Source organism: Microtus pennsylvanicus, chromosome 5 (assembly GCF_037038515.1).
Source record: "Microtus pennsylvanicus isolate mMicPen1 chromosome 5, mMicPen1.hap1, whole genome shotgun sequence".
Lineage (NCBI taxonomy): Eukaryota > Metazoa > Chordata > Mammalia > Rodentia > Cricetidae > Microtus > Microtus pennsylvanicus.
Genome location: NC_134583.1, coordinates 117,056,690 through 117,079,385, shown reverse-complemented (window position 1 = coordinate 117,079,385; position 22,696 = coordinate 117,056,690). Strand labels below are relative to the sequence as shown.

Below are 22,696 nucleotides of genomic sequence, written 5' to 3'. Positions count from 1 at the left end.
CCAACCCACTAATGACAGGTCACTTGTGTAGAATCTGTCCACCTCAGCTCTCTGGAGCAGTTCTCAGACAACTTGATTTTGGCTACAAAAGGCTCAGGACAATTAAAACACAAGGGATACAAGTGTCCTCACAAGACCGGCACCCTTTTAAAGAGATGTAGAACTGAAGAGTGGGCTGATAGGAAGGCAAGAAAACAGGATAAACGCTGATATTCTGGAGCCAGAATGAAGCTGATTAGAGATCCAGCCCTCAGTCACTAAGGAGTGGGCCTGCGGCAAGTTGCTTGTTGTCTCCCAGAATCAGTCTATAGATTAAAGAAGAGGAATGTGTAGGCAGTAGAGACAAGGGCATTATAAACAGGATCAAAATTGGCTGCTGGAGAATGAAAATGACAATGTCTGTGATACAACGACCATAATTATCTCTGCAGGAACCTGTGTTTCCAGGGTTCTTTCCCCATTTGCATGTGTGTATGTATTTATGCAAAGCCACCACTACATCCTCCACCCAACACACACACGCACACACACACACACACACACAGAGAGAGAGAGGGAGAGAGAGAGAGAGAGAGAGAGAGAGAGAGAGAGAGAGAGAGAGAAGTTAGCAACAGTGCTGGAATGTTGGTCCCTGGGTAAGGCTCTGATTTGCTATACTATGCATGAGAAGGAGGTGATGGAAAGCCTAGTTATACACCAAGAAGGAAAACTACCAAGCTCTTGCATAAGAGACTGCAAAGAGCTCAGCTGTGATCCTGGGCTTAGCTGGAATTTTGTTTTGTCAGTCACTAGTTGGGTCACTCTTGAGAAACTCCTTCACCTCTACAGTGGGAACTCCAGCACTTCCTTAGTAGAGGCTAGCTAGGGCACATTCGATGTAATTAGAGAAGCGTTACTTCAACTTCCTGATGAACAATATAATTGCTGCTTTTGTGGGTTCACAGAAATCCAGGGATTGGGCTATAAATATTTCACATGTGGCTGCATTTAATCTTCCGAACAGTTCAGTCAGACAGTCACATCCTCAGTTGACAAATGAGGGAAATGTGTCTCAAGAGGTTCAGCAAACCCTGAAGGTCACTTGGCTCCCTAAGTGGAAATGAGTGGAGTTAACTGGGGAATACTAAAATCCTCGTATACGGAGGCCAGAACTGTTCTCTCTCTCTCTCTCTCTCTCTCGCTCGCTCGCTCTCTCTCGCTCTCTCTCGCTCTCTCGCTCTCTCTCTCTCGCTCTCTCTCGCTCTCTCTCTCTGTGTGTGTGTGTGTGTGTGTGGCTGTGTGTGTGGCTGTGTACACTCTGCTCTATGGGTGAGAGTCAGGATGCAGGAATGAGCGTGAGAGGACAGCCCAGTAGACGTATGGAAGTGTGCACACATGGTTTGGGGAGATATGAAATAGAAAATGAAAATGACAAATTTAAGTTGTGAAATATACCAACTTCCTGAGCAAAAGTGCTTTCCAATTGCAGAAAACAAAAACTGTAGTTTGGAATGAAAAGAATTCTGTTCTGGGGCAAAGTGTGGTCCTGCTTGTGAGAAGTTTTGGTTCTGTGGTATGTCAAAACCTTGCCTCCTAGCTTTTAATCCTGATTTTCCTTGTAGCTTTGGCTCCCTCCTGAGAATGATGTGGCTCTGCTGTCCTTTCTGGAGAGAGGGCTTGGTGAGAGGTCAGCAGCTGTGAGCTGTACAGTTTTGCTTAAAAGGTGGCGCACACCTTTAATCCCAGCCCTTGGGAGGCAGAGGCAGGTAGATCTCTGTGAGTTCGAGGCCAGTCTGGTCTACAGAGTGAGTTCCAGGACAGCCAGGGCCAAACCGTGAAACGTTATTTTGAAAAGCTAAAAACAGACAAAAAAGGGGAGGGGGGAGAGAAACTCTTAGGGAAAGTTTTCTTAAAATAGAAAAGCTGGGAGCAGCCTTACCACACCAGCTGCGTGAAAACCTGATCAGATACTGGGGGACTGTGGAGTGGAATCCCCAGTTTTGATTAAAAACAAAGAAACAAACAAAGCCCGTATTTTTAGCAGAGCAGCACCAGTATGAAAAGGAATGAGATACTCCTTATGAGTAACTCTGAATGCCAGAGAGGTCTCAGAAACATAGACAAACATGTCTGTACATTTCCATAGTGTCCAGACTTATGGACTAATAGTAAATGGTATAGTGGCTTTGTTAGCAGCAGTTTGCCAGACAGTACCACTTCCCTTGACAGCTAGAACTGAGACTATCACAGATTCTTTTATTTCAACCTTAATTACTAATATGAGCTCTTAGATCACATTATGTATCACACAATAAATGTCTGTTTTTTGTAAGTATGTATATATGCATGCATGCATGTTACATAATTACAGAATGGCTACAAAGGGTTAAAGAGACAAGGCATTTCAGAGAAATCCTAGAGGCCAAAGCCAGAAACCCATAGGAATGTAAAGGAGTCCTGCTGGGCGTGAGACAGGAATCGGCTGGGAAGCTGCTGGTTGCTGGCCATGGAGTCAGCCTGCAGGATCTCAGTGGAGCTGCAGCGGTGAGGTGAGAAGGGCAAGACCTGGCCTGGGCAGGTGGCCAGCTGAGCAAGTGAATGGACAGCAGGTCCAGATGGGTGAGCAGACAGACAGGCGGATGACAGTTCTAGTAGGCAGCGTCAGTAGTGGGGACCCAGTGAAGCTGAGGGTCTTGGGCAGTGAGGCGTTCACTGCCTACCCATCCCTGGACCACATAGAAGGTGGTGAGATGATGGGTCAGCATCACAGGTTAGAAGTCCCTCTCTTTATGGGGTCCAGAAGAGGGGGTTATATCATTCCTTGGTCTGGCGTGGCTTATAACTTCTTGGCCCTCGTTTTCTTACTATGATTTTAATATGCTCACATGGTATCAATTAACGTGAGAAATTTTAGTGTGGCACCCTTTGTACTCACAGGAATAGGTCGATTTTTGGTCTGTGTGGTAAAGGTGGTGCCAGACAGATGATACAATTCACATGTCTACCCCAGGGGCAGAGTCATCCTGCTTTCTCAAAACGGATTCAAAAGCTGCCTGTAAATGCAATCTCATCAGGCAAGCTGCAGCCTAAAGAAACTACTATTTTATATGAGGCAGCACACAGCCCAAACTAATAAGAGACTGAACTACAGGGCCTGAGGCATCGGGTCTGGCCCAATGGGTCTGTACATTTCAGAGGAGAGGAGTGTGGATTGAGAAAGAAATAGACAAGAGACAACAGCTAGAATCAGGAAGGCATCCAGTGAATACTATGGTCTGCCCTAAGTATTTTGTTACTCAAAGTTCTTAAATACTCAAATCCAAAAGAGGGTAAGAAGGCAAAGATTTCTTTATCATGATACAAAGAAAAAAAATGTAGTCTACTCCTCACATCTCCAAATATCAAGTAACCACTCCCTGGAACAAAATATCTTTTTTGTTTAGGTAAGACATCATGTAGCTCTACCGTAGGTCAAGTATCTTGTCATATAACCTTGAAGGAGCAAGAATAGATCTGAACTCTCTGACCTTAAGTCAAGGTGGAACGGACTCCTTTCTGAGGGTTCCCACAGCTCTTCCTTTTCAGTTTAATTATTAATGCCTGTGCTTCTGCCACAGGACAAACAACTGTGCCTATCTCAGGTTGTCTTCTTCAACTTTCCAGACTTACCCATCATTGGTACATGCATTCCGTCATGCAAGTTCTGTCTTAGGTTGACTGGAGGGTAAAAGATCTTACTCATCGTTGGCTACCAACCTCTGTTTACAAAGGGCTAAGGGAGAGTGCACAGCTTGATGACATGTACCTCTGAGCCAACTTTCCATTGAGAATTCACAAGTCACTAGATAATCATAGGCAAGCAGAGCATGCCCATCCATGCACATGCTCTATGGCTGCAGTATATCCTAATAATCCTCTCATATAAGTTCTGACCTTTTTCCAACCAGTAACATTTTCATAGTGAGAAGACGTGGTTACAAACATTAGCAGGTCAATGCCACAATTATATTATAAACATTAACAATAAACACCCAATTGATCAAATTACAACTCTGATGACTTTTGTTCTAATCTTTTTCTTCTCCTAAAGTCTAATTGCATTGCTGCTACCAGCTTCCAAAGATATGTTTGAGCTGGTACAGTCCCTGAACGCCAAATATTAGCAACAAAATCTTTATTCTACTTCTCACATACTGAATATGGGTTTTAGTCTCTCATCACCTACAAAATAGTGTTCAATTGCTTCAACAAGTTTCTTTTTCCCACAAAGGGGAAGTTTCTGAGGTCTCAGTTCTCCAGGCCTCCTATTTCAACAGTAGATGAAACACTACACTGGCAAAGTTAACATCTATGTCCCAAGATATATTGTAGATGCAAGGCCAAACATTAAGTCAGTGTTCCTTGGCTGGATCTAGAGTCACAACACTCACAGAGTTCTGGAAGGTTTGTGCAGCAGTTCTAGCAAGAAACTGAGAATCACCAACCATTGCTGTAATCTCCTTCCTTTCTCAGACTGCAGCATGATGACACTGGAGGGTCAGGAGCATAGGTTCAGCAGTTTCACTCCAACTCCTCTGGGAGGGCCCCAGCAGCTACAGTGTCATGGGGCTTGTATTCCTCTGTTGCACACAGCATATCAAGTGCTCAGGGAGCCCTCAGACTTCATATTCTTCCTGTGGGAAAAACACAAACATGCCCTCAACTCCATAGTAAGACAGGGTCGGGTTCTTTCTATAATCCAGTGTAAGGGTCTTTCCAGTTTGCTTTAGTGAAACTTACTCTGGTGCCATCATGCCCAAATCTATCAGCAGATTGCTTTCAGGCATCCACATTCAAGAAATGTAGAATCAAAAGGGCATGATTCAATGCATTGTGTGGTGACAGGGGTATAACTCCCCCTTATTTATTTTTTGAAGTTGTGTTTTCAAGGAGCCATGGGCATGCTCCACAATTCCTGGTCCTCATGATTGTTGAGCAAATGCTATAATGATTAACTTCTGAGATTTTTCTCCAGTCCCTTGTTTGAGACAGTCTTGCAATGTAGCCTGGGTTGACTTCAAATTCATGGCGATCTTTTTGTCTCAGATTCTAGAGTTCTAGGATTGCAAGCATGGACTACTATACCTGACATGTTCTAAGAAATCTTACATTCACGCCCACCTGCTCTGCCCCATGCCTTTTGAGATTTGAGCTGGACAGGGGTCTGAAGCAGAGGTCCCTCTAAGGGTCCTCCTGTGCTTTTCTTAGCTTCCTTTCCCAGAGTGTATCTGAACTAGTTAAAGATGATTTTTAAGTACTTTACAGATTGAGTTTGTTGTTGTTGTTGTTTTGTTCGTTTTATTTTTTAGGATGGGTTTTTCCGTGCAACCCTTGCTATCCTGGAACTCACTCTGTAGACTAGACTGGCCTCAAACTAAGAGATCCACCTGCTTCTGTCTACCAAGTGCTGGGATTAAAGGTGTGTGCCACCACCATCCAATCTTGTTATTATTCTTTTATCTCAGCATTATTAGGTAAGATCTGTCATCCCCACTTATAGATATAAAATCTGGAGCCCCAAGAAATCGTACAGGATATCTAGTACAAAGTTGAGTCCAAGTTACTTAAGTTTCTGTCTTCATAATAACTGTACTGTGCTGTCCCCTTGCCTTCTAAGGTCCATGTGTGAATGGATGAAGGGATGTGCTTATGAATGATAAAAGCTGATCTGATTCTGATATCTAGGGAATTAGCCAGAGTCTGGGAACTCCACTGACCTATTGCAGAAGGCAAGCATAGATTTAAACCCTTGAGCACCGAGAAAACAGAATTGGTCAGGTAGAAAGAGAAAGGTATCAGGGGATAGTCGTTAATCACAATTATATTTATCTAATATGTATGTATGCATGTGTGTGTGTGTGTGTGTGTGTGTATGTGTGTGTATGCATGCCATAGTGCCTATGAGGAAGTCAGAGGACAACTTGCAGGGATCAGTGTTCTTCTTCTACCATATGGGTACCAAAGATCAAATTCAGTCATCATATTTGAAGGTAGCAGCCTTTACCTGCTGAACTATCTTACCTGCCTGAGTACAGTCATTTGTAAGAAATAATATTGAGGGTGTGGAGTTTGTGAAGAGTGCATGGAAGGCCGGCCCACATCAGGTTCGGGAACATTGTGGAAGACCACTATGTCTGTGTTTTGTTTTTGTTTTTATTTTTAACTTCATGCTGTCTTTAAATGGCCAAGAAGAAAGCCTTGGTGTTGCAAAAAGGCCACTTGTTGGTTCCTGGCTGCTCGGCCCTGAAATAATCACCCAGAAACTGCAAGCTTTCTCAGGATTTATGTGGATTTAGTAAACCACATTGATGCCAATTTGTTGCAATAAGGGCCGCTTGTTTATTTCCCAGCTGCCCAGCAGCTCAGACCCCAAATTACCACACAGAAACAATATATATATATATATATATATATATATATATATATATATATATATATATATATATATTTTGGTTTTTCGAGACAGGGTTTCCCTGTGGCTTTGGAGCCTGTCCTGGAACTAGCTCTGTAGACGAGGCTAGTCTTGAACTCACAGAGATCCGCCTGCCTCTGCCTCCCGAGTGCTGGGATTAAAGGCGTGCGCCACCATCGCCCAGCCAGAAACAATATTTTTAAATCACTGTTTGGCCCAATAACCTTAGCTTCTTATTGGCTAACTCTTATATCTTATTTTAATCCATTTTTACTAATCTGTGTATCACCACGTGAATGTGGCTTACTGGGTAAAGGTCCAGCGTCTATCTCTGGTGGGGCTACACGGCTTCTCTCTGACTCCACCCTTTCTCCCAGCATTCAGCCTAGCTTTCCCCACCCAAGTTCTACCTTGTTATAGGCCAAACCAGTTTCTTTATTCATTAATTAATAAAAGCAACACATAGACAGAAGTACCTGCTACATCACCTTGGGACTGTCTTTAAGAGTCTTGGTCTTTTCTCTTTCAGTTATCTTCTGACTGCAATAAATGACATTTTTGTTTTTTCAGTTAGAAAAAAAAAGAATCCTAGTCTGGAGCAAGAAGGGAAAGCAATGGGAAGGGTGTCTAGATATTGACGGTGTTATGTTGACTACAGCTTATTCTAGTAAATAATTGGATTTCTTTACATATTTCTCAGCTGTGGCCCTGTGTAATCATATTGAATGGCTTTTGAACACTTCTTGATTCTGCTTTGCCAGCCACCTTCTCCAGACCCCCATGAGGGTTTCCAGTATGAGATCATGGGTGTCAGAATCACTTCAAGGTTCTGAAGAGGTTAATGGTTAAAAGCACTTGCTTTTGCAGAGGACCTGGGTTCAGTTTCCAACATCCACTGAGTGGGTCATAGCCATCTGTAACTCCATGGTCAATAAGAATGCATGTAGTGCACTAATACACATGTAGACAAAACACTCATACACATAAAATAAAAATAAAAGAAAAGAAAAGGAACCACCTTAATAAATATTCCAACTCCAGGCCCTGGGCATCTGCAGAGACCTCCTCAGCCTGCTGCTGCTGCTGCTGAGGCTTCTGGGAGCTTCCAGGTTATACTCTGAGGGAAGGTTGGGGAAAGAATCAGAGACCAGTGAGGATGAACCCCTCTGGTGCTCATGAATCTGAGAACTGAGGGAATTTGCTTTGAGGGGCGTTTACCTTAGTAAGGGACTCTGGTACTATGACCTGCTGTCATGGCCGTGTCCAGGAGGAAACTGCTCTGGGCCACCTATCCAGGAAGAATAGCCAGGGCCATAGCCACAGGTGTGGGGTTACAGGATGGATGAACTTCAGTAGAGGGAAGAGATGGGGTTCAGGTCCCTACACAGCACAGCCAAATGTGAGCTTACAGTTGGGGGCTGGGAAGGCTCAGTGGACGGAAAGTTTCTAAGAGGAAATGCCAGGGATAGGGAATTCTGGCAAACCTCAAAGGATTCTTGCTGAAGGCAGGCCAGGGAGATCCCCATGTCTCTCCCCATGGGAGAGAGAGTCTGAAGGTTATTAAAGGGGCCATATCTGGGGTGGCCAACCTATTCAACTCGGAGGGGTCCCTTGCCAGATCTGAACCTGAGGGTGACGTGCACACTCTGCCCAGAAAGGTCCTGGGAGAAAGTTGGGCTGCACTAAGAACCTTTGTCGGCTGCCCCACTTCTCCTGCCAGTCTGGTTTCTCTGGGGGGTGAGGGTGGATGACTGTTCTCTCCTTTATTCTGAGGACCCAGGAGGAACTTGAGGGACACAGGCCCAGGGGAGGGAGCAGTGTGGGGAAGTGATGCTAAGTCATACAGATCCAGCCAAAATGACAAACTCAGGCAGTGGGAGCCTGGGCTTTCAAAGAACGGGATAGCAAGGTCTCCTCAGATCTGCACCTGGACAGTGTTTGATAGGGAAGCTGAAGAGTTGTTTCACTTGCTCATAAGCTCACAAACTTTCTGCCCCCAGCCCGGTTGCAGGCTATGATTCCTCCCAGAGGATGGCAGTCCTCTGACTGTTTACAGTCCCTAGAGACAGTGAGTGTATGATTTTTTTTCCCAAGCCTCCAGCGGATCTTTCCTTCCTTTGTGAAGGAATTTCCAGCAATCCTCATGGGCTGGGTCCGGGCTACCCAGAGAAGGGACCTGGTGTGCTGTGTATGTGAACACCCCCTCCCCCGCCCAGCCAAGGCCCTCAGCCAGCAGAGTCCTTACTCACCACAGAAGCATGTGGCTATAAGTGTGGGCCCAGCCTGTGGGGAGAACATTTCCATTCCTCTTTTTTAAAACCAGATGCATATTTCCAGAGGGACCCAGCGATGGGGAGGTTCTTAAGTGCCACCATGGTGCTAAGCTGACTGGCTTGACTTTCAGCTCCCTGTCCCCAGGTCCCTGAGTTCTACAGTTCTTCAGTCAGACTGAAGGGGCGGTAACCTGGGTTTCCTGCAGTGCCCGATGCACCCGGATTTTGTTAGTTCCCCAAAGAGCTGCAGAGTCAAGCCCCAGGCATTTCTAGCACTGTAGTTCCCTTTGGGGACTGCGGCCCATCAGTTGTAATCTTGGGGGCAGTCCATAGGCGGCTCCTGGTTTTCTGGGAAACGCAGGGCAAGGTGTCCCCATAGCCGGCACATCATATCATCTTGGCCTGTTTCCAGTATCGCATTAGTATCACGGAGGAAAAGAGTCCTTGGCTCGGTGTCACCTCCTTTAAAGGAAATCAGCTATGGTCAGACTGAACCGTTCCTGTCCCCTCCTTGTGTTGGAGGCCAAGCTATCATTCCTCATGTTCTCACAATTTTCTGTATCCAGGCAACAGCCCAGAAAACAGGCCTGGCTGGCTGTCCTGCCGGCGCTGCAGGACTGGCCATAGGCAGTCTCTTTCAGTTCACGGGCAAAGGTCTCGGGAGCTGCGTCCCTTTGTATCGCTCCTCAACTCACAGGCTCGCCGTGAAAATGTCTTTGAGATGATCTTCTAAGGCTTTTTACCAAAACACAGTCTTTACACACAGTCTCGCACGCATGCACGCCTATGTTTATACACATACAGATACACACAACAACGCATGCATGTGCACCCACCCACCCCCTCCCGCACATCAAGTTTTCTTTTACATGCTCCCCCCCCATTAAAACCATCAGAATTTTATAACAAGAAAGTAAACCTTAGGAAATGGGGTTCAAGCTTTTTAAAAGCAGGACTTGCGTTTAGGGTTTATAACTGGCTGCTTTCACTTTCCTCCATCCCTGCCCAGTCATCCGATGCCGCCCTCTCCTCGGGAAGGAAACCCAGCAGACTGAGTCAGAACAGGTTATGAACCAATGAGCAGCATAAAAAGATTAACAGATGGGCTTTGTGTGTACGCAAGCCTGTTCTTTCCAGCTAGCCACAAGTCCCACTGTCTGCTACGGAATTGTGTAACCTCACTGTATTTTATGGTTCTCTTCTGACTTCATCTTTGCCCCACACCGTATGTGAATTAGTTTTGATCTATGATATTAGAGAGCAATAATTTGGAAGGCAGAAACCCTGCCTTTCATTATGAAGTTTCCAAAACAATTCTAAGAGATTTTAAACACACACACACACACACACACACACACACACACACACACACACACACACAGTGGCAAAGTAAGAAAACAGGTATTTAACATGCAGTAGTTTCCTAAGTAGACCCGTGTAAGACACATCATATGTGTAAGCCCAGCCTGTGAAACAGTTCACTTCTGTTCATTCATTTGCCAATGATGCAGTGCCTCAAAGAATGGAGGGCCTAAGGCGAGGCCTCAGAGGGAGCTGGAACCCAGCGCTTGGGCCTACAGGAGCAATTGTTCCCCACCTGGGTGACTTTGTCCTCTAGGACACTAGGCAATGCATCTGGTGATCACAGCGGAAGGCACTGTCCTGGCATCATCGAGTGTGTAGAGGTCAGGGGTTCGGCTGCATGTCCGACGAAGTGCAGGACAGACTCCCACAATATGAGTATTCTCAGGTTCAAAATGGCATAGTGTCAAGACTTAGGATGCTGGCCCGACCCCTCATCAGGCCTTTTTCCACATGACCTGGGCATGGCACCCTGTCCTGCTCTCAGATTTGTTTACTGCTGATAAGAGGCTCAGGTCATTCTGGCTCTAACTGGCTTGACCAAAAACAAATCAGTACATGTTCAAGTGTGTGACATCATTATCTTAATCATAGAACTGCACCATGAATCACGGACTGTGAAGGATAATGTTTGCTTCCCTGTCTTGCCAGGTGAACATCATATTTAGGCAAAGACAGATTTTCTATAAAAGAAGGAAGCTACATATTTTATTTTTTGTGTGTGTGAGTGCCTGTGGTGTGTGTGTGTGTGTGTATGTGTGTGTGTGTGTAGTGTGAGTGTGTGTATGTGTGTATATGGTATTAGTACCTGTAGGGGACATGCTGTTTATTCCCATAGGGTGTGTGTGTGTTTGAGTGGATGGTGTGGGTGCTTGTGATATGTGTGTGTATGCGTATATACTCATACATATGTATGAGTGAGTGTATGTGTGTCTGTGATGTGTGTGTATGTGAATGTGTGTGTGTGTGTGTGTGTGTGTGAGAGAGAGAGAGAGAGAGAGAGAGAGAGAGAGAGAGAGAGAGCCTGTGACTTGTGGCTGTGTGCACATCCACTGTGCAGAGTGGAGCCTTTGGGAGTGCTTCTCACTTTCCCCCTCGTTAAGGGAGGGTCTCTCTTGGTTTTTGTCCCATCTCCATGGACAGCAGGCCAGCTGACCCCCAAGCCTCAGTTCATGCCTCCCACCCGCAGGCAGGAGTGCTGAAATTACAGATGTGTCTACTACACCTGGCTCTTAACATGGGTCCTGGGGATCAAATTCAGGCCCCCAGGCTTGCACAACACGCAAACACTCTTAAACTCTGAGTCGGCTCCCCAACCCTCCCCGGTGACTTCTAAGTTATTTTTATTGATTTTCTTAAAATTTTAAACTTGTAATTTTAATTTTTTGTGTATGTGTGAGTGATCATGTACACAAATGGACTCGTGTGAGGAGGTCAAAAGTTAACCTTGAGTGTCATTCCCTGGGAGCCAGCTGTTTTGTTTTGGAGATAAGATTTCTTTCTCACGGGCACCTAGGGTACCTGGTTAGTCTAGGCTGGCTGGCTAGCCAGCCCCAGGGACCCCAACCCCATCTCCACCTTCTTGGCAGTGGATTACAAGTGTGTACCTCGACATAAAGCTTTTTACATGGGTGCAGAGACTAAACTTGGGTCCTTGTGCGTTGGCAGCAAACATTTTACTGACCCCAGCCCCCCATTTCATTATTTTTAAAATATCAATTTGACCCACCCCATGACTGATTGCCATATTTAAAAAGCATGAGACAAAACTCTCCTTGGGTATCTGTGAGGGCTGTGAAAGTGTGGTGGAAATAGTAGGGCCGTCATCTTGTACCATGGGGTAACTGTCTTGACTGGTGGAGGTGGAGTGAGGTATATATCTCTGTCTTCATCATGTTAGAGAAATCAAACCCAAGCAAGGAGAAAACAATGCTTCAAATATATTTATTATTATTTTAATACGCTAGCATTCCTTAAGGTACTGTATAAAGTTCCCGTAAGTTCTCAGCATTGTTTGGTAGACCTGACTGCTGTATGGACCTACAAGTGAAAAGCTTGCCCATCCTTCTGGAGGAAATGCCATTCCTCTTGCTGGCTAGGGGCAGGATGTCTTGTACCGTATCAGAAAAAGATGAGAGCCTGTGATGGTTTTCATATGCTGAGAGTTGTGTGTAATTACAGCTCTGTATCCGAACATATACTCTTCTAAGAAACCATGGGCAAATAGGCCAGACTGCGGGACAAGCTGCGTGAAGCTGCCATGATGCTCCCGTCTCGTGCAGTAGAATCTGCTGTTCCCGTAGTAAGACAGCTCAGCACTGAAGTATATGGAGGGCCCCTTTTGCAGTCTGTACATTGAAATGAAAGCCCCCAGGCTCTGTGCCTCTCTGGTCCCCTCCTCCACCCACATTTCAGGTCCCATCTTCCAAGTTACAGACAATTTTCCAAGGGTTACTTTTCCCTTTAAACATTTTAATATTAACTCCCTGAGGGTGTGTGTTCTATTAAAAAAAATCCTTTTAAAACAGGCCTTAATTATATAAAAATTTCAGCTATTCGTTCGCAGCCCCTGTAGACTTACTCACTCTTTCCAGTCATCCCACAAAGACCTTTAAGCGCCTGCCATAGTCCAGACAACGGGCTGAGCAAAACAGAAGCAGCCAATGTGCCCAGGGAGCATATGTGAGGGAGAAGCACACCCTGTACTTTGCCGCCCACTAGACTTGTGAAGCAGGGAGCCAAAGAGTGAGTGACAGAGACCTGCAGTGATTGCTGGGACCAGGAAGAGAATGCACAGAGTACATCCAATGCTGCAGCGGATGGTACGGGCTAGCCAGCGAGTCAGCCCCGTCTGTAAGACTGGCCCCAGCAGCCTAGACTGGATGTGACTCTCTGAGAAGGTTGACACGGGGAAATGCTGTCCAGTGGACAGTGTCTGGGTCCTTTTCAGTCCCCACGACAGAGGACTGCTTCCCTTGGTTACTGGGGTTTTTCTTATATCTCTCCTGGATTCTGGAGGGCTGTATTCAGTTGTTCCCCCATCCCACCCCTCCCATTCACGATAGTCAGAATTTCATGTTTTAGTTTGACTCTCCGATGACCTTGTCATGGAAAAGTCACATGTGTTCTGTTCACTGTGAAATACTCTGGTCCACATTTGATATGTTCTGATTTTTTTTTTTTTTTGGTTTTTCGAGACAGGGTTTCTCTGTGGCTTTGGAGCCTGTCCTGGAACTAGCTCTGTAGACCAGGCTGGTCTCAAACTCACAGAGATCCTCCTGCCTCTGCCTCCCGAGTGCTGGGATTAAAGGCATGCACCACCATCGCCCGGCTGTTGTGATTTTTTTAAAACGATGTTATGGGTCAAAGCCTGGACCCTGGTGGCCCTAACAAGCTAGGCTCAGCTACCTGTCCTCAGGAAGTCAATTGGAGAGAGACCTAGCAGCAAAAGGCAGAGAAAGGAAGATTATTTGATGTGGCCACACTAGGGAGAGTAACAGAAGTGAACTGCATCCCCCCCCCCAGTCCATCTTTGGGGTCCAGATTTGTGGTTTATGTTAGTAGGGGGCAATAGGTACACAGAACTAAGTAGGTTCTGATCAGGTGGTGTGGTTCCCACCTATCGGTGACTTATCCTTGCTAATCTCCCAAAAATTCCTCTGCTGCTGATACATTTTAACCTTTTTCTTCGCCTAGCAGGAGTCACTCTAGGGGAATTCCAATTTCTTGAGAACCATTGTTTCAATAGTCTGAGAGCCAAAGGCAGGGCGCACGTCTCCTTTAGGGTGTTCCTGCCAGGGCAGTTACAAGGCTAAGTGGATGTGAGGGCACCGAGTGGCCGAAGGGTCTGTGGACACATGCCCCCACCGAGTGGCCTAAGGGTCCGTGGACGCATGCCCCCACCGAGTGGCCTAAGGGTCCGTGGACGCATGCCCCCACCGAGTGGCCTAAGGGTCCGTGGACGCATGCCCCCACCGAGTGGCCTAAGGGTCCGTGGACGCATGCCCCCACCGAGTGGCCTAAGGGTCCGTGGACGCATGTCCCCACTAAGTGACCTAAGGGTCCGTGGACGCATGTCCCCACCGAGTGGCCTAAGGGTCCGTGGACGCATGCCCCCACCGAGTGGCCTAAGCATCCGTGGATGCATGTCCCCACTGAGGTTGCTGTGTTTTTTGTCTCCTCTGCAGACTAATTGGCACCGCGACTGTCTCTCTGAAGGACCTGACTGGGGACCAGAACAGATCTTCACCCTACAAACAGATCCCCCTGCTAAACGAAAAGGGGCAAGACACTGGGGTGAGCTCTCTGCTTGGTGGAAAGACAAAATAGGATGGTTAAGTAAATACTCATTTAGGAAAGACTTTGGTTTGACAATCTCTATGTGAAACACTGGGAATCTGGCTTTCATGATAAATGGACCCATTTGTCAATTATATGAACCTTATCTTCCTCAATTTTCAGTCACAGAGTCAGCAAGTTTGAGGTTTGATTTAGATTTGACAGACCTCCATATGGTAAGCTGGACCCCTCTGGATGTAGCTCAGTGGTATCAATGTGGGTGTTGGCATTTAGAAGTTGCCATTAACTTTGGGTAGCTTTGATGACACAGCAGACAAACAGAAGGTTTTTGTTATTGTCTATGTTAAGACAGTAATGTCGTGGCCACTGTCACCACACTGGTTGCTGACTACTTTCTGATTCCAGCCCCTCTATGTAAGTATACATCGGCTAGCATAAAACCAAAATTCAAAGCAGGGTGTGGTGATGGCACACCTTTAATCTGAGCAATCAGGAGACTGAGGCACGCTGATCTCTGTGAGGTTAGCCTGATCTACATAGCAAATTCCAGATCAGCCATGGATACACAATGAGATCCCATGAGAAGAAGAAGAAGAAGAAGAAGAAGAAGAAGAAGAAGAAGAAGAAGAAGAAGAAGAAGAAGAAGAAGAAGAAGAAGAAGAAGAAGAAGAAGAAGAAGAAGAAGAAGAAGAAGAAGAAGAAGAAGAATTCAAGTATGTTTCACTCAAGCAACTCAGGTTTAGATGCTACATGACTAAGAAGTCTTCAAACGCTTTCCTGTTCAGCCCATGACTTCTAACCCCTTCATTTTCTGACCAATTTATTTTGCTCTTGAACCTGGGTCTAAGTTTTATACTAGAGGTATCACTGTAATCCTTGTCACAGCCAAGGCCTCTCAGAACCCAGAAGAGATGATGCCAATATGGCTGCGCTGATCCCTGAGGCTATTGGCTCGCCTTGAGTCAGGATTCTGATCATAACACGTGTATCCAAAATGCCCTCTGCAATCTGACTACCCAAAACCTGGCAGAGAGAAATGATACTAAGGCAAGACAGAATGTCTGTGGGGTTTTTTTTTTTTTTGGCTTGCTGGTGTTTTTAAAAAGCACAGAAGAGAGAGTTCATAGACTATCCAAAGCAGCAGAAGTGTTAGGACTGAGATGAACACTTCCTACCCTGTAAGGTGTCTTCATCCTTACTGAGATTCCTAAGCATCCCTAGGAATACTGAGGCAACTGGGACCACGGCATGTAAACCAGCAATCTGGGGATGAATCACCATGGGCTCTGCTGGGTTTTAAAACTACAATTTCTCATGTTAAGTTTGAGTCCCATGGTGCCAGCACACATAGCTTCATGTTGACCTTGGTCTGTGGAATAAATACTCCTGGCTTGACATGGGACTGTGGGTGTCCCCAGGCCAGTGTCATGAACCGAATGTACTGATCCATGAGGAACCAATGTGCTGATCCACTGATGAACAGACAAGAAAAAGCAGGAGCAATACAGATGTGTGTCTATACATGCACACATGATAGTCACTAGCCATAGCCAGCCTGTAAATGAAGGAAGAAAGGTCTGCTTAGATTTGGACTTCAGAAAAATAACTAATAACTTTAGTATTGATATATCCTAAATACTAGAATATTTTACCATTTATTTTATATTCTTTAATTTTTTTTTCCCAACACAGGTTTCTCTGTTTAACAGCCCTGGCTGTCCCAGAAGTCACTTGTAGACCAGGCTGACCTCGAACTAAAATCATTTTATTTACCTTTATTTTTATTGTATGTGTATGGGCATTTTGCCTGTGTGTATCTCTGTGTACCACATGCATACAGTGACCACAGAGACCAGAAGAAGGTATCCGATCACCCTAGACTGGATTTACAGAGCCACCATGTGGGTGCTGGGAATCAAATGCCAGTCCTCTGCCAGAGCAGTTGGTGCTCTTAACCACTGAGCTACCTCTCCAGCCCCTGCATTTTATCTTCTAACCTGACATGTGTCTTGGGGAAGGGGATGGAGGTGGAGAATCCTCCTTTGCAAAGGACTTCCTTAACTTTAAAGTTTGCCTTTCCTCACTTTGGGTATTAAAATGCCTTCTTTTTAGGAAACGATTGTGGTAGTCAATAGACAAGTGTTCGGTGGAATAAAAGTTAGCAACTCATCCTCAAGGTTGAGGATGAAGCTCGGGGGCAGAATTAGCATGTGCAGGGCCCTGGTTCCCATCCATGGTACTGAAGGGAAAGGGGCAATTAAAAAATGGTTTTCCTAGCAAACTTTTTTGAAGTCTTGTAGGTTCATGAGATACAAAAGCATAAGCTTTGCTTTGGTGCCCTCTTTGTTTGATTCCTAGGTGTCCTAGGATCACAGTTAACACAGGAGTGATGACAGTTATATCTAACTTTATGATTTATGCATTTGTCTCTAATCAGACTCAGCTTCCCCTTTCAGTCTATCTTATGATTACGCATTATATACCTTCTTGCTAGTTATTTAAAATTCTTTCCTGGAGAGAAATATAAAAACAAATCTCAGCAATCAGTATTCATGAGCAGCAAGTGAAGCAATCATTCTAAATAAGCATTCCGTTGGTAATCCTGTGAGCAGAGGCCATCTCCAGTGCAGGACAGGAGCTAGCTGCAAGTTCACACACACTTCTTATAGCTTTACTTCAGTCAGTCAGGTTGCCCTTGGCAACCTGTGACAAAGCAGCTTCTTTCTCACCCTCCCCTGGCTCACCTGGGGGAAGATAGGAATAGTCCCATGTGACATCACCCTCTCCACCTTTCCGCTCTCACTTTCTTGGCCAGTCCTCCCAAGACTGCTACCCCTACTGAGTTTTTCATGCTGCATCTGTAATGTTCTTTCCCTTGCACTAACGCTCTGTGCAATGGGTTCTTTCTATTCAGGCCACCATTGACCTGGTGATCGGCTATAACCCACCTTCGGCTCCACATCCCAATGACCCGAGCGGGACCAGCGTGTCAGGCATGGGTGGTAAGTTGGGCTTCCTGAAGTCCCAAGGAGAATCAGCTAACACATGCAGAGTCTCGAAAGAAACTGCCTTTTCAGTGCCCATAGCAGCCTGCCCACCAGACAGGTGCAGTTCTTTACAAAACGCCCTTCCGGTAGAGGGGAGACTGAACAGTTCCCATGGTGACCACTCTCACAGCGTCCATCCAGTTCGTACAGACGGCAGCATCATTACGGAGCTGCCTCAGCTTTGTGGTTTCAGCTGGATACCGTGTACCAGGCTGTGAGATTCAAGAGCAGTTCCTCTGCTCTCCTCCATGTGCCATGGCTCCCAAAGGTGTGATTGATGGGACGTGTTCTCAACCAACCACTTGCCCTTGGACATTCTCTGAGCCCCGATCCTCTTTCTTTCCCCAAACACTCATTCTGTCTTCTAGTCAATTGTTTCCCCAGCATAAGCCACTTGTCCTCCTGGGTCATTTTGTCATCAGATGTCACTCTGGACGGGGCAGCCTGGGGCCTCTGGGAAGGGTTTCAAGCCTCAGGTAGAGGGAAGGTCTATAACACAATCCAGTCTTTCACAGGCTGCGTTTGACTTTTCCTTGATGTTTCCTGATGACTGGTACTGAAAACGAGTTCTATCCCAGTGGAATAGAAAGGATTCAGAACAAGCAGTTTATTAAACTCTCTAAGGCGAAGGGAGATTTTGTCTCTTTAGATTGGCCCTAGGAGCCCAAACTACTCTGTGCACAAATATGATTTCCCCAGAGTGGTAGGCTCTGCTTCCTTAGAAGTGAGCGACCCTCACAAGGAAGACAATCTTTATCCCCTGCTGCCGCCAAGGCTCCCTTTACTGAAATTGTTTCTTTTTTTGAGGGGAGGGGTTGAGACAGGGTTTATCTCTATAGCAGTCCTGGCTGTTCTGTAACTAGCTTTGTAGACCAGGCTGGCCTTGAACTCACTGAGATGCACCTCCCTCTGCCTCCTGAGTGCTGGGATTAAAGGTTATGCCACTACCGCCTGGCCCGAGACTATTTCTTAGTTCTTGGCATGATGTCATCTGTGGAAGCCTGGTATTCTGGTAGCACTGTAGACTGGAGAGTCTACCCAGGCCCAAGAAGCTGCGTCCTGACAGCTCAATGGCAGGCCCTGGGCGAGCACGTGCCAGGTCTCCTACAGAGGTTCCCATAATCCTGGTCGGCCTGCTAGGCTGGTCTGAGATGGAGATGAACCAGCACTTAGTTCCCTTGGATTGAGGTTTTAAAGACCATCACTATGCACTGTACTGCCAAAGAGCAGGTGGTACCAGGGACAACGTAAGTATAATATGACAAGATACAATGTCTTGGTTTAGAAAAGGATTCACTCACCTGAGTGTATCTTTGTCATATAAAGTGATTCCTCACCAAGGCTGGGTCAGGGTGACATTCAGCATGCTGGCTTCATACTCAGGCAGAAAGTCACTTCTTTGAGAATATACAAAAAAGGGATGGAAGACAAAAAGAGGGAAAAGGAGTGGGGGAAGAAAACTAAGTTTTGGAAGACAAGACCACAACGCCGGTCTCACTATTGCACAACTTAATGGCATGCGCAGGACATCTGGCCCTTGCTCCCCTTAACTTATATAGATATTTTCAATTTTTTTGTAACTTTAGCTTGTTATCTTTCTTGAATACAAAAGAAGTATATGCTTATTAAAATGCAAGCGTCACAGAAAGGACCTCAGAAGACACAGAAATAAAAAAAAAACACTCATTCCCCTAAGATTTATCTGCCAGCAGCTACTGCCAGTGACAAGTGCTGCTAAAGGCAGCTTCTCACACAGTGGCTGCTGCACACAGTGTGAAATCTTAACGACAGAACCATGGTAAGACGGTCAGAGAACGCCCTCCGCAAGCTGAGGAAGCTGGCTTTCACCATTGACCAAGGAATCGGACTCTGCGGGAGTTCCCTTTGGAGGATGCTTTCTGTTAGGAATATTTTTTAATATGAGCTCTCTGACAATGCAAAATTCCCAAAAAGCCAAGTTAAGAAATATCCAGGTTTAATGGGAGATCTGCGCTCTCAGGTGGCCCCGAGGGGGAAACCGGGAAGCCGCAGGAATGTGACCCCCCCCCAGGAAGAAAGGGAGACCACGTGTTCTTCTTTTGGGGGATCACTTAAGTACCCTGGGGAGTGGTCCCTGACCCCACCCCCAGGGAGGGGTCAGGACCTGGCCTGCTGGGATTTGAAGTCCAGACCAGACCAGGCCTGGGGGCTGGGACCTATGCTCCCAACCTAATACTTTCGATGAGCCCTTACGTCAAAATGACAGAGATGTAGCGCGTGGGGCATTGGTGGTTGACTGGCAGTATGTTGTGTCAAAGATGTCCCCTTCACTGGCCACCTTGGAAAGATGGGCTGAGTCGGCCGGTCCTCAGACTTAGCAGCCTGGAAACTTGTTACCATGGCAACTTGTCCACCTTCTGCCAGTCAGGCTGACTGGAGTGTACATTTCTGCTACCAAAATGAGCTATTTTTAAAACCGCACATCTATTTTTAAAGAACCATCTGTTAAATGTATATTTTACCCAGCTAAAGAAAAGCAAAGCTTCATTCATAGCCTGACTCCAGTAGTTCAAATTTATATCATGTCATGAACAACAAAGCGCTTTTGCTTGGAGGTAAATTTGATCAACTTCAGAAAAGCAATTACTGATACCGGTGCACGTTGCTTGCAGAGATGAGAAAGTCAGTGCTTGGCCACAAGGAGCTCATGTCAGTTCAAAGAAAAGATATAAACTGAGCAACAACAGCCCAGCCAAGGTGATAAATTCTTCTTCAAAAATAAACCAAACAGGGGCTGGAGAGATGGCTCAGTGGTTGAAGAGCACTGGCTGCTCTTCTAGAGGAAGAGCACCCACAAGCCAGCTCTCAGTGATCTGTAACGCCAGCTCCAGGGGATCCAATGTCTTCTTCTAGCCTTCTCTAGATTTGCAATGAACATGGTGCACAGATGTATATGCAGACAAAACACCCACATGCACAAAAGAAAATGAAAGCCACTTTTTAAAGGAGCCCAAAAAATCACTGCACAAGTATCCTGTCATCTTCTGTCGACAGGCCCATGAGGTAGTGTGGCCTACACTGTGCTAGCAAAGGCAGATGTGTTTCTCTCACTAAACACTTTTCTTCAGTTGTGTGTGTGTGTGTGTGTGTACCAGAATCATGTCATCAGTTTCTTGGGGCACACTTAGTGCTATTTATCCAAGAGTTGGGTGGAAGGATATTGGATATCTTACAGTAGCACACAGTTATATAACTTCTAACAACAACAGTAAAGAAAGACAAAAGAAACCCAGAAATATTGCAATTAGACATCCTGCTGCAATGTTACCCTTTTGGGCTTTGAAGCTTCCTTTTTTATGTTCTATAGTATTTTTTAGTATAATTCTTTTTAAGGATCTATTTATTTATGTATTTTATGTATATGAGTGCTTCATGAATGTCTGCATAGCTTGGTGGTGGAATGCTTGCCAAGCTTGTGCATGATCCAGGCATATTCTCAGCAATACGAAAGGTAGGAGTTGGGAAAGATGAACCAATTTGACCTTCATGGCTTATAGGGGCCCTCTCAGGTCAGGATCCAAGCAGGCTTTGTCTTAGAAATGTTGGCGCTAGCCAGGTCGCCCTAGACATCCACTTTAGGTTCGTGAGGCCAGTCGAGATGGTGTGTGCCTTTCTCAGATGGGCTGAGCTGTCTAGGGGCAGAGGGGAAGAAGCATAAAGTTGAACAAGCACGTGGGGATGATGCATGATAGAAGGAGGGCAACCACAATGTTAGATCACAGGCTCCAGCACCTAGGAGACTACAGAAGGAATCGGGGGAGTACCAGGCAGGCAGCTGGTGTGGGTGGTATGGACCGGAGCTGCCCGTGTAGAGAAGTAGCTAAGCAAACTAGGAAGAATCAAGAGATGCCTTCTCTAGCGGGTTGAGTAATGTCCCCTAGAAAGTCATGTGTATGTGAAACTTCAGAACCCATCATTTGGAAATAGTGCGTGGATGTGGTTGGTTAAGATGAAGCTGTCCTGGATTACGGCAGACTCTGCATCCCATGACTGATGTTCTTAGGAGATGAAGTAAGGACACTCAGATATGCAGAGAATTGGTCACATGACTCCTGGCTGCTAAGAACCACTAGGAGCCTCTGTGTGGGAAGAGATAGGAGGACTCTTTCTCAGAGTCTTCATGTGGAATGTGCCAGTGCCAACACCTGAGATTTCTCTTCCAGAGTCTAGGGCTGCCAGAGAACATTGTTTTAAACCATCCAGTTTGTAGATCTTTGTCAAGATAGCGCTGAGAAGATGCCATACCCATCCACTTGGCAGTTCCTAGCCTGGCATTGTGCTTTCTGCTCATGAAAGAATCAGTCATTGTGTGTGGCCCCGGGTTACATCCATGCCTGGGTCTCGTTAGTGTACCATGGCAGCATAGACTCTAGCATGTTGGAAGGGAAGCCGCCTGTGTAGAGGGTGTGTTCAGCAAGGACTTAGGGTTCCCTCGTCCTTCACGGAACGCTTACTGTTGTTCAGACCTGAAGGGAGAGGTTCAGAATCCAAAGGGAGATTGAACAAATGGGGCTGTTTTTCATCTTCTAGGCTTTCTTAGATCCCATAGAGAACCAGGATTTGAAGTTTTGACACGTGTGTGAGATCAATGTCTGACGACTTCCTCAGTTGCTCTCCATCTTGTCCTTTAAGATGGGAGACTCTCCTTGAACCTGAGGCTCACTGAATCAGCTAGGCTGGTTAACCAATGAGCTCCAGGGATTTGTATGTCTCTGGCTCCCTTTGTTGAGCGTGCTATCTTCTCACCCTTCTTTGTCTGTTAAGAAATGAAAAGCTAACGTTTGTCAATAAGTCTCAGAGATTTAGTGAATGAAAGCAAGGGCAGAGTTAGTTTTGTTTTCTTAGGGAACAGAAAGTTTGAGAGTAGTTGAAGGCAGGAGGAGGTTGGTAGTGAGAAGGGGCTCCTGGGGGTATCTTAGAGTTAGGGGACATCTCTGGGATAGGACCTTAGAGACAGCAGAAGGTGGGGACATTAACCTGCTGTGTGGGGAAAACTCTCCCGTGAATCTGTGAAGTGGCTGGGAGGTAAAGGAGGGACAGATGAGGGTTGAGGAACAAACAGAATGACAACGGGAGGACAGAGACCACTGTGGCTGCTTGGCAAGAAAAAGGAAGTTTTCATCCAACGTGAGGGCAATCTTGGCGATCATGGATTAAGAAGCAGAGCAGCAGGGATCTCAGCGTGGCTTCTGGGTCAGTCTCTAGAGGAGGACCTGCTGTGAGAGGCAGGAGGTGGAGGTAAAGGG

The 22,696-nt window shown here is 46.0% G+C and overlaps 1 protein-coding gene across 2 annotated transcripts in view; it reads left to right on the top strand.

Annotated features, from left to right (window-relative positions):
- The window catches only part of Myof (myoferlin), a 139,918-nt gene that overhangs the window by 31,325 nt on the left and 85,897 nt on the right, over window positions 1-22,696 (top strand). For both annotated transcript variants that reach the window (XM_075973937.1, XM_075973936.1), the window contains exons 4-5: window positions 14,253-14,361; window positions 17,279-17,366. In XM_075973937.1, the coding sequence (XP_075830052.1) occupies window positions 14,253-14,361; window positions 17,279-17,366 (197 nt within the window). The remainder of the gene's footprint in view (window positions 1-14,252; window positions 14,362-17,278; window positions 17,367-22,696) is intronic.